Raw genomic sequence first — 12,990 nt, 5'->3', positions numbered from 1 at the left:
GACAAAACTTCCCTACCTTCTACCCCCATTCTCTCCCCAGCTGTTCCTTAGCAGAACACATGAATCTGCTACAGCCTGTGTTGCTCCCAGGCCAACTGTCCTCAGCAAGAATGGGCTGGCCATAGCCAACGCCCTCTGCTACCTTGGCATCTTGAAGGCTGGAATCAAAGACAAGCAAATGTGTATTTTTCCCAAATTGAAGCCATTTATTTCTTGTTGCCTCAAGGAGAGGATAGCAATAAAGGATTAGAGACTCAAGGGGAAGAGAGGTATAAATGATTAGACACTGCAATTAATCAGGCCTAGAGAGGCAAATGCAGGTTAATGCAACCTGGAAAGGGAATCCCAGCCAAAAGCTGCCAGGATATCCCCTATTAATTTCTATGCCCTGCCTGGTCAAAAATGCCCTGAAGGCAACTTCACAGACCCTTGGTTAAGGTGAAGAGCTCAGCTTGGGGTGGCTACATTGCTCTGGGTACTGCTTGCTTTGCACTTTTTTTGGAGCTGGGTGGGACAGAGGAGACAGATGTAGGGAAGCTTCCACCAGACACTGGGTGTCTGGAACCATTCAGAAAAGCCTCAGGGAAGGGCCTCTGAGCAGAGGACTCACCATAGTCATGGTGGAAGCAGCTGTGGCCCATGCTAATTTGTTTAGGAGCCCACAGCCTTTTCTCCTCTACAAGTTAACTACGAGTCAGAACACAGCAATGGGGAGAAATGTGTGTGTACGATGCTGGCGTGTGTACTGCTGGCTTAGAAAGAAATGAGTGTGTATTCACTCTGGCTGCTAATTCTGTAGTAACATTTAACACATTTATGGGAAAAAGTGGAATGGCTCATGTTTGGTACAGAATTACTTCAGTTCATGAATGAGCTTCACTGGCAGGCCAGTAATGCCCTAGAAAGGCACTGCAGCTCATCCAGGGACAGTTATCCCAGTGGAAGAAATCAGTGGCCACTGGTGGGGTCAAGGGAAAGAAGGGCAGTTCCACTCTCATTTCCTAGCTTTGCACATTTCCAACCTGAGAGGGAGGCAACGCCTTGTTCCTTTCCACTTCATGGATGTGGCTGGCTGTATTCAGAAACTCATCCCAGTATTCTTTCTGTTCTCTCTGGACTCCACTTTTGCCACTCTTGCTCAAAAGAGACAAGGAGAAGTGAGAAAATCAAAGACATCAGGTCAGCCCCAGGGCATCCTCCATGGGTACTCAGGAATCCCCACACTCCTGCTAAGAAGGAGTGAGACAATGGACAGATGGTCTTTTCCTCCAAGGTTTGATGGTCAGGGATATGAATAAAAACTCAAAAAATAAACAATGCTTGGGTTTTCTGATGCCACAGAGGATGAAAAGGTCCTTAGAATCACTTCTCATAGTCACGAATGGAATAAAGCCTAACGACTGGAATGAGTTTGAACTGGGAAGGAGGTGAGTAGAAAGGGCGAGAAGTGGGGCTGAATGTGATGCCCACTTCCAGGCAACCAAGAAATGACCACATTAAAAAACAAAAAGGCAGGTTTGTTGGGTTTCTGGAAGGTATGTGAAGTCCAAGGGAAATAAGGCAGATAAGACACTGTAAGTGCAAAGGGGCAGATGACAGTAAACAGCTCACACACGCTATCCCAATTCTCCACCCAGGGCTCTGTGTTGTTTTCTCCCAGATTAAGAAATGATGTCACTGATCTGATAGATTAGAAAGTACCTCCAGACTCAAGCCACCTGCTCTTCTGTTAAATTGTTGATTTTAATCTTCTAAGAGTTCTCTAAGAGTTCATTACATACCCTCTTACCCGAAAGAGAGCCTGGGCCAGTCCACATTTGTACAATTTCTTGGTGAATCAGACCATTGAGTAGCATGCACTTCCACATTTAGGGCATGTATGTTAAGTGCTTTCTTGGCAACCAATGGCCCAGGCACACAGCTAGCTTGTTCACTCTGAATTCCCTTGTATCTAACTTGTTATCCTTAACTCTGAGAGAGTGTGAACTCAGCACTGCATTGAGCTACAGAGGAGTAACCCTGCATGGGGACTTATTTCTCTCAAGAAGAAGTCACTTTTAAAATATGACAACTTTATAACCAAAAAAAGCGAACTGGCTTCTGAGAAAGAATAAAGATTAAAAAAAAAACAACATAGCATGCCCGGAAGACAGCACAAAGGGTAGGAAAATTCCCAAGAATGGCCTTATGCTGATGGCCCTGTGTCGGGACCCTGCCCTCATGGAAGAGCTGTCAGACAGTCTCAAAGGAGCCTGGAGGCCACTCTGAGGTGGAGACACAGGTGAGGAGTTGGCACGAGGAATAGGAGACCAAGTCCTCCAGGTTGCCACCCCATCCATGGAAAACTATTGTTTTCAAACCAGACAAGCCATCCTTGGGATCTATTTCTCCCCTATGGGCAGTCACAGGATGTTAGAGAAAACAAACAATTACAAAAATTAAGTGGCAAATATAAACACAAAATCCCAGCTTGCACAAGCCGCGCTGACATCTGCGGACTCAGCAGCCCCAGGAGCCCAGCTCACGGAGGCCTTCTAAGAACAGCAAAAAACCCAATGGAAGATTGCAGGGCAGGGAGGAAGCAGACTACTTAAATTCAAGGCATTATTAAGATGATATATAAATACAACAGAACTGAGGCATGATATTTTATGTAGTAGTAGTACTGAAATCATAAAATTTTTACATGCTATTGATGAGTCTGCATGTTAATCTTCCTAAATCAAAACCTCAGTAAAATTAGATCCTTCTACAAGTGGATTAAGGGAATTGGGTCAGACGCTGCAGCTTGGGTTTCCCCAGCTCTTACTTGGAAGGTAACACCGAAAGGTATTTTGGGATATCCAATTACCTGAAAATACTCAAAGTAGAGAGAACAACACAGACTTAATGATTGACGATGAGGTTGGAAATTCCCAGAGAACACACTGTTCTATGCTCTCCAAAGAGCAACTACAAGGGCTTAGCACAAGGCAGGCACTCGATGGACCAGAGGAGAAGGGGCCTGCCCGGGGTCATGCAGCTGAAGGCCTGGGGAGGATGCCTCTTCTCATCTCCTGCTCTTGGTGATTCTCCACTGTGTGCTCCTTATCAGCAAGGAGGTTTGCCTTCACACTCTGCTCCTTCCTCACACCTTGGTTGCACTCCTGTTTCCAAAGGTGCCTCCCTCACTTTCCATATTCTACCCCTGTTTAAATGATCCAGTTCAAATCTTAGCTCCCACATAAAGCTTTCCCGACTGTGCAAGTGTGTCCTCTCTAGCCTTGAAACTTGTACAGCACGAAGCATCGAAACCCTCAAATAGACCCTTCCACAATTTCTTCTGATGCCTCTTATGTTACTTAACTCATGCATGAGACAACTCTTTAGCATGTTCCTGAGGCCTTTGTGATGGTAGAAATCACAAAGATTGCCTTCTTTCTTCATAGCATGCAACATAGTTCAATGTGAAACCCAGGGACAAGCAACAGCATCAGAAATGTAATTAGGAGAGCCTGTCTCTGCATGGGGAAGTGGCTGCTTCTACAGGGGACTGGCCTTTACTCCAACCTCATCACAAGATGAGCACTGGCTGAGTTCCAGCCTGCTAAGCAGTTGTTCGCACCAGAGTGTCACTGTTCTTATGACGCTTCACTTCTATGGATGTGAATTTCTATTTTAAGACTCCATGGCTTCTATAATTTAAAGATCCAGGAGAATTTAGTCTATTGTTAGCTTAAAGAGGACAGGACATTGGTCAGAAAAGAAGTGCAAGGTAGGTTGCAACCCAGTTCGTGTTAACTTCAAACAAGGACCTAGAAAGAAACTCAGGGAGACTGTGGCTCAAACCTCATTTGAAGGTATAGAAATGAAAGACCAGAGAGGGCCTGTGATCTGTGGAGATTCACTCAGCTGGTTGGTGACAGTCTCCCGATGGCTAGGCAAGTACCCTTTCACCACACCACGGTGGCTCTCCCTGCCAAAAATAAAGTTATAAATAACAGTCCTTTCAATCAAGCTGGAATTCTGAAAGGAAGAGAAACCTCAGGAATGACCACACAAAACACAAATCTGCACAGCACTGGACAAAATTATGGTATTAATAGCCACCTTGACTGTTACAGTCAATGAGGTCAAATGGTAGATTGAAATAAAATATGACTGAGATACAGAACTTGAATCTAAGTTCCATTTCTCACAGTAACTTGCAAAATCACGTTGGGCAGGTCATTTCCCTCTCCAGGCCTCACTTTCTCAGGTGTAAAAACGGATGCTTACAGAGTTTCTCATTGGGGAACTCCTGGTGTTTTGACAGGTCCATTCTTGCTTGGGGACCGTTCCCTTACATTATAGACCACTAAGCCTCCCTGGCCTCAGGCCCCATCATTGTGTCAACTCACAATGGCCCCACACATTTTAAACTGCCCTAAGTTGAGAACCACCAGGAAGCTCTCCAAGGCCCCTGTTGGCTGTAAAGTGCCAGCAGAAAGCCACTCCCCGCTGGCTGTAAAGTGAGATAGTGATAGAGTGAGACAGGCAGCAGGCCTACCCGTAGATGTCCAGGACCCCAATGAAGGAGTGCTGCTTGAGGGAAGTGTGCAGGGCCTTGTTGATGTGCTCCACAATCCAGCTGAACAGCTGGGCATAGATGTGCTTGGCCAGGGCGTTGCGCGCATTGATCACCTGCTGCAGGGACATGGTCTTGACATAGGTCTCTGAGGTGGTGACCAGCTTGCGATGACACAACCAGTGCTCCATCTGACTGTGCTCCACCCCTAGCAGTCGGCAGAAGTTGCTTAGGTGTTCATCCTGGGGCTGTGGGGGATGGGGGAGACAGGTTCAGGAGGAGTGTGGGAGACAAGCTGCCCCCTACCAACGTCTTCCACCCTCCTGCCCAGAGGGAAAACAAGCCAAACCCAAGGCCTCCCAACAATCCAGAATCCCAGTACGTCCCCTGTTGCCAGCCCCGCAGTCACACACACACACAGACACACACACACACACAGACACACACACACACACACAGACACACACACACACACACACACACAGCTAAGTGGAGATGACAGAGCCCATTAGAGAGCAATGCTCAAACTGATCATTCCACCTGCTAATGACCAAATTACAGGACTTTAAAAACCAAAACATTCTTCATCTTTCTTGTCCCCTCCCTCCATGCCAGGCTGCTGCTGAGTAACTGGTAAGAGGTGAGTCCCTCAGTGAAGGGAGCAGAATGAGAATCGAGAGCTTATGACCACGCAATCCATTTGGAGTAACAAACATATTTACACCAAATACAGTTTGCATCTGCTGAGGTCTGCATGCAGTGCTTGACCCACAGCCCAGAAAGCAATTCTCTTCCTCCCTCTTAGAGTTCCTCACTTACAGGCATTGCCTTTGAGCCACCCCATCTAACCAACTGCATGCTCAGAAACAAACCCCAGGCTCCTAAGATGGAGGGGCCTTCAAAGGCACTTGCCATGTCCCTCCCTGAGAAGTCAGTTCCCCGCTCTGTAAAGTAACAGGATGGGCCAGATCAATGATGCTCTTCTGGGTGGGTAGCTTAAGTGAGAATCATCTTGAGGAGTTTTTGAAATTGTATGTGATACCAGTGAGTGGTTCAGATGTGCTGAAACGCAATGGACGATGTCACTCCCAGCACTGACCCTGTACTGTCCTATGCTTTCAAGCAGGCTTGCTTTCTTCTTAGCCTCAGTGATGCTAAAATCACAGAAACTGAACTTTTTTCCCCCCAAACACCAAGTGTTTTAAGAAAGTAGACTACCATCAGAGTGAACAGGCAACCTACAGAATGGGAGAAAATTTTTGCAATCTACTCATCTGACAAAGGGCTAATATCCAGAACCTACAAAGAACTCAAACAAATTTACAAGAAAAAAACAACCCCATCAAAAAGTGGGCAAAGGATATGAACAGACATTTCTCAAAAGAAGACATTCATACAGCCAACAGACACATGAAAAAATGCTCATCATCACTGGCCATCAGAGAAATGCAAATCAAAACCACAATGAGATACCATCTCACACCAGTTAGAATGGCAATCATTAAAAAGTCAGGAAACAACAGGTGCTGGAGAGGATGTGGAGAAATAGGAACACTTTTACACTGTTGGTGGGATTGTAAACTAGTTCAACCATTATGGAAAACAGTATGGCGATTCCTCAAGGATCTAGAACTAGATGTACCATATGACCCAGCCATCCCATTACTGGGTATATACCCAAAGGATTATAAATCATGCTGCTATAAAGACACATGCACACGTATGTTCATTGCAGCACTATTCACAATAGCAAAGACTTGGAATCAACCCAAATGTCCATCAGTGACAGACTGGATTAAGAAAATGTGGCACATATACTCCATGGAATACTATGCAGCCATAAAAAAGGATGAATTTGTGTCCTTTGTAGGGACATGGATGCAGCTGGAATCCATCATTCTTAGCAAACTATCACAAGAACAGAAAACCAAACACCGCATGTTCTCACTCATAGGTGGGAACTGAACAATGAGATCACTTGGACTCGGGAAGGGGGACATCACACACCAGGGCCTATTATGGGAAGGGGGGAGGGGGGAGGGATTGCACTGGGAGTTATAGCTGATGTAAATGACGAGTAGTTGGGTGCTGATGAGTTGATGGGTGCAGCACAGCAACATGGCACAAGTAGACATATGTAACAAACCTGCACGTTATGCACATGTACCCTAGAACTTAAAGTATAATAATAATAAAAAATAAAAATAAAAAAAGAATAAAATAAAAGAAAAGAAAAAAAAAGAAAGTAGACAAAGTTCCTCAACGTGGAAAGCTAAGATACGTGGCAAAACCTTGGACCACATCTTGACCTGGGAAGATCATCTGGAACACTTCTGCCGATAACATCACACATGCTCAGAGCTGGAAGGAAATGGCAATTCCCCCAGTTTAGGCCTCTTTTCCTACAGGTAAAAAGCTGAGCTGAGCCCCAGAGAGGTACAACTACTCAACCAGGCCCCTGCCCCACCCCCAGCACAAGGCTTCTACCACTGCCCTGCCCAATGTATCTCCTGCCTATCCAGTTGCCTCTAGGGACTATGTGTGAGTCTTGACCCTCATTTACCCAAATACCAATCACATCACCTGACATTTGAGTCACTGGAGAGCCACATTTCCCACAGGGTCTTGTCTTCTTTCACCAAAACGTATAAATTCCTTGGATAATCCTTGCAGCCCACTCGGAGCACTATGAGAAAACCTGCTCATCGTTGTTATTCATTCTCTCACCTGTTATTCATTCCCTCATCTGAATCCACCTGGTAAAGCTGGTAGCCCAGCCTCAAGCCTGCTGGAGAGCTTATTCATGCTGAGGCTGAAAGGGAATCCTTCAGAACATGATGTGCCATCTCCTAATGGCCCTCAATTGCTTGTGGGACTCATTTTCTGATGAGGCTGCCTTGCAGGATTTAAATGAGGGCTTAATGAAAATTAACACAGATAACTGTTTGATTTCTCCCTTAACACCATAGCCCCAGGCAACTTTTTTCCTCCTACATATATTTAAAATCCATCTACCCAAAACAGTTATAAAATAATAGAACACCAGAATAATAGAATCCAAAATCACTAAGGCCAGTGTTTTTCCAATGTACGGTTTATGGAACAGTAGTTGCAAAGAACATTAATTGGCTTTACTTAACAGAAGGAGAGGATAGGATCAAGTTAAACACAGCTGAACTGGTTTAATACACCGTGTAGCACCAAGAGATAGATATTTTAAGAAGCATTTTTGGAAAGTATTTGATCAAAGAGTGCTTATGTTCTTAAGAAATTACATTGTAATCCAATGTCCCTTATTACTCAGATGAAGCTGAGTGAGGCCTCCTGACCTCTGGCCCAGAGCTCCTAACCCCAGCCTGGCAGGACAATCAGCTTGGTTTGGGCTGGGTGGGTGTGGAGAAGCCCCCATCGTTTCACACTCATAGGAGAGTTTCCATGGCTACTTCTCCTGGCCAAGATCCTTTTTCTCTGAAGCCAACCTGTCTCCCCGTCCCTAAACATAAAGCCATATGTGGTAGAGTTAAGTGCCTGGGGACCGCTTGGCAAGCAACAAGTTCAGAGGTGGCAAGTGTCCAATTTGCTCATCTGACCTATTTCCAAGAAATTCTTAATTGCTAGGCATGGCACTGCAGATGGATTCCCTGACATTTAAGTGGCCTGCCAGCAGCTACCATGACTGCCCAAGACATGCCCATGGGCACCCTCCCCTCCCTGAGGCCTCGCGCTGTGAGTGCAGTGGAGAAAGCATGAGTTAGAGACTTGTCTGAGAACCATCCTGGGGACCAGCTTTTATCCACCACAGTGGGGCGGGGCTTGATTTTCTCACCCTCTTCCGACTGTTGATTAAAGGTGCTAACTGAAACTGATTTAACATCGTGCGATTACATTTAGGCAAAATTAAATGATGCTAAATCCATTAAGAATAGCCAACATCATAGGTAGCAGATTAGTTTTATGGGCCCATATTGCTAAATTCAAGAAACAAATTGCCTTTGGTGTCCATGCGATTGAATGCTGTTGCATCTCCAAGGTAACCCTGGCAGTCATGGAGCACATTCTCATGCTTTAATTAAAAATAAAAACTACTGAGCAGAAGGCACACTGCTTATGGAAAGACAGCCTTTCCAATAGGAGGCCCATCCTATGTGCCCGAGGAATAAACCACAATCAGTGGGGCTCTCAGTAGCAACTACTTAACGATGCATTTCTCAAGCACACATTCTGTGCCTGGCACTGTGAGGGCACCAACGGGGCCCACCAGGCAAGCAGAGGGCAGTCTTCTCCCCAAGGATTTGCAGTCCAGCCAAGGAAGCCGGGCTGGCAGGAGTGAAGGGGACTGAACACTGCCTGGGCCCTGTCCCACCTTTGCCATTGTCATTCTGACCTCAGAGAAAGAGGTTCCCCTCTCTGGGCTTTATTTTTTCCTCCCCTGTACAGCAAGAGGGAAGCTCTTAAGGTTCACTCTGGCTATAACAAGGCTGATACTAGACAAAGACTCTCTCACCATGAGCTCTGTGCTAAAACCTTTCCACACAGAGCTTTCTGGGATCTTCACTCCAGCACTGAGGCAGGTGGTCATCCACACTTTACAGAGGAGGAAACAGAGAGGTTAGCACACTTGCCCTAAGTCACACATCCAGGAAGAAGAATCAGGATGTGAACCTTGGCCATCTCGACTTAGAGTCCTTGCTGTCCACTAGTTATCTGTAGAGCTCTGATTGCAAAACAATGGAAGATCAGCCTAGACCACAAACCTGCACTCAAATGCCTTCTGGAATTTCCTGCCACCTAGCAGAGAAAGGGCTGCCACATCAGGCAGCATCCAAACCTCAACCTCTCAGGCCTCCTCCCTCCCGCCCTCACCCCGCCCCTTTACCACCTGCATCCTCCATCCATGCCTTCCTAAGAGGCCCTGATGTTCCCACCCTCATACCACCTCCATATAAACACTCAGTGGGAACTAGAGGGACAACAGTGAGCCCAACAGATACAGTCCTAATAAACACTCACTTCCCTTCTCACCTGAACGTTCTCCGGAGGCTGGGTGTGGAGGATCAACCGTAAGATCAGAGACACTTCACTTACAGGCTCAAGCCTTAATTTTGCTGGTCTCACCCCCCAATGCAGGTAGGAGCCCAGGGACTCCTCAGCCCTGGTTCTCATGCTAATCACCAGCCTCACTAAGATCTCAGAGTTGCCCATCCACTCTTACTCTCCTGTGTGCCACCTCTGAGGCCTGGAGAGCCTCAGTCATCCATCCATCTGCTTCTTGGGTGCCTGGTGAGTGCTGAGCACCACAGTAGATGCTGGTGATAGAATAAAGAGTGAGAACTGACTCTACGCTCTCAGAGTTTGGAGTGTCACAAAGGAGAAAAGTAGGCAGCAAGTAATCAACACACACACACACACGCGCACACACACACACACAATGCTCAGCCCCACAGAGGGGAGGTAAGAACCCATGAAACAAGAAGTGACCTGTGAAGGGCCTGGGGAGGAACAGGGTGCTGGGTGGGCTGGAGGTCCACAAACCACAGGGCACATCTGTCACCTTTCCTGCATCTTACCAGCCTCAGCCAGGCATTGGTCACTGCAGGTGTTCCCCATCTCACCCGTCCCTGACACAGAATACAGCTGCCCTAAGGAACCACGGGACACTGAGCTGTGTGCATGGGGAGGCACAGATGCTCTATGCCTTTCTCATCAGGGGAAAGACACTGGGACAATACATCACTGGCCCTAACGACTCAGATTACGGGAGGGTTTGTCCTGCACTGGAGGCTCCTCCACCACTCCCTGGGCCACAGGTCCTCATCTGCACACGACAGTCCTTCCCATGGCATCACTGCTGCCAACTCCGCTGCACCACGCCCTCCTTCCCCCTAAGGTGAGCACCCACACAGGTACATAAGCAGCAGATATCCAAAACAGCTCCAGGGCACCTAACACTACCAGCACCAACACCTCCTCCTTTTCCACTGGGCCCGACAGGGGAGCTTCAAGGCTCTCATGAGGCTGCAGAGTCCATGCCAGGGATGGCAGCAGGCCGGACAGGCCCAGGGGTCCTCTCAAACCCTAGATCATCCCCCATGGATTGTGTATCCTTCCATGGACGATACACAATGAGCTCTACTGAATCCCAGCTACAGTTCGGGTCTTCCTCTCCCTGAAGACAGGGCCAGTTTGAATTTCCCATAACCCCCAACTTTAGACAAACAGAAGGAGGTTAATTTACATCCACTCAGTTGAATAAGCATCAGCTTGTGAGCACCATGGACACATGCCCTCAGGTGGTGTTGTCTTTTGTATTTTTCCAGTATCTGGTTATTTAAATTCCAAGTACCTGGAAGCAAGAATCATACTTTGCACCTCCCCAGGACCTGGCCATAAATAGGCACAAGAGGTATAGAATAAACCGTTGCAGATTCACCTATTCAAGGTCAGCATACCAGCTTTAGCTTTTCCCAACACCATTAAATTCCAGAGGGCACAACAATTGCTGTGGGTGCCACTTCCCTGGTGCTTACTCCATCACCCGTCCATCCACTTAGACATGTATCTACCACATATCAGTACTACATTGGGCATCGGGAAAATAACCTTCATTGTGAGCCTTCACAGAGCACCTGACAGCTTGCAGTACTTTTACATGGATGTCTCACTTAACAGCCCGCCTTGTGCTGTCAGAATCTTGGGAAGGGTTGCCACCTGCCTTGTTCACCCAATTAGACTGTAAGCCCCTTTGAAGCATCAGGTACGGTGCCCTGTGCCCTTTCATCTCCTTGCAGCAGGGACCTCAGTCTGGCGCTCAGAAAGTACTCAATGGATTGACAACATGTAGAATTCTGTGTACTTCAGGGCACTTGGGAAGTCAACCCAACAAAAAGAATTTATCAAATAGCCACTACATTCCCTGCCCTCGGCAATAGAAACTTGATGGCAGCTGATTTTTAAAGGGTTGGCTCTTTTAAAAAATTATCAGCAAGTGAACAGAAACCATTACTGTTAAGAATAAATAACCTATGAGTGTTCTCTAACTGTAAAGACACATTTCAGTCATATCAAGCTGTAAGAACAGGGTAAATTGCGTACATTTTATCTCCAGTGTTGGTGTGCAACTTACTGATATACTACAGGAATCACCATCACGCTCAGCCTGAATCTCCACACTTCCAAGGTGCAAGATAGAAGCAATTATCTTAAAAATGCTTATCTGATGGGACTCTCTCACTCCTGGAAATAAAAAAAAAAAATGAACGAATGACACTCAATATCCATGGTCGGATGGAAAGGACATTTTACCCTTTCTAAGGACTTTTTTTTTTTTTTTTTAAATAAAGTTTGATTTTTCCTTTCTGGCCTGATGACTACTAAAATGATCCTAGCTCCTCACCAAGTAATTACCACTCACAGTAACAGCTCAGAGGGCAAAGGGGCTCCTCGGACTAAAAAGAAGATATCCTCACTATGATTGTCCTGACCAAACCAGATGGGTCATGCTGCCATTTTAACTTCTCAAAGAGTAAAACAGAGGCAACAATCCTGCAGGCTCATTTTGGGCTTCATTTCAACCAAACACTTTATGGATGTTTTTATGAGTTTAATAAGAATGGTCATTTATCTGCAATCATTTTTTCCCCAACATAATATCCTGTAAACATCTGTGACACACATCCCCAGTGCCAATGAGGGAAGAAGAGGAGAAACTTCTCTTGGGATTGCTGTTCTGGGGCTGGATGGCCAGCTGGCCCCTGGCCATCCCCAGATGGGAGCAGCTGTTCGCTACACTATATGCACTGTCATAGGCAGGTACCACTGACCCCAGAACCACTGTGGCAGCAATCACCTGTTGTCAGATTTGTTATTTACCTATATGAATCATCAAAGGCATGGATAATCTCTTAATTTGTATTCAGCTTGCAAGGCATTGGCATTTTTACAAAATGATTCAGACTCATTTTTAAAAGACTACAGAACAATAGAATGAATATCAGTAAACCTACCACTTAGTTTAAGAAATACAGCTGCTCTCCCCATTCCTTCCAGCTGCAGTTATTTTTTAAGGCAATATTTTATTCAGGCTAAAAAAAAGTCAATAACGCCTGTGAAAATGGGAGGCACAGATATGTCATGCTAGGATTAAAACATTTCCCCAGATAATCTACAAAGTGGACAACCCAAGGAAAATTAATTCTAGGCTTTCATGTTAGATGGCCACTACGATGTAAGCATCATATATTTACTTTTTTGTTTTTATTATGTAAAATTTCAAAACATACAAAGAATAACAAAGTAAATAATATAATGAATCCCTGTTCTTGCTTCATCATTAGGTCTCCAGGGCCTGGAACTGCCTGGAATATAGCAGGTGCTCGGAAACATGGCAGAATGACTGGACTAATGGCTGCTACACAGCCTGCAAGAACTTGCAGCTATCAAAACAT

General features: G+C 46.0%; 1 protein-coding gene across 3 annotated transcripts in view; it reads right to left on the bottom strand.

Annotated features, from left to right (window-relative positions):
* The window catches only part of MYO5B (myosin VB), a 397,560-nt gene that overhangs the window by 152,886 nt on the left and 231,684 nt on the right, over positions 1–12,990 (bottom strand). For all 3 annotated transcript variants that reach the window (XM_015121932.3, XM_015121933.3, XM_077975469.1), the window contains exons 9-10: positions 11,670–11,779; positions 4,529–4,794 (exon numbers count right to left, since the gene is read on the bottom strand). In XM_015121932.3, coding sequence (XP_014977418.1) covers positions 4,529–4,794; positions 11,670–11,779 — 376 coding nt within the window. The remainder of the gene's footprint in view (positions 1–4,528; positions 4,795–11,669; positions 11,780–12,990) is intronic.

Source organism: Macaca mulatta, chromosome 18 (assembly GCF_049350105.2).
Source record: "Macaca mulatta isolate MMU2019108-1 chromosome 18, T2T-MMU8v2.0, whole genome shotgun sequence".
Lineage (NCBI taxonomy): Eukaryota > Metazoa > Chordata > Mammalia > Primates > Cercopithecidae > Macaca > Macaca mulatta.
This window is presented reverse-complemented; position numbering and strand designations above follow the sequence as displayed.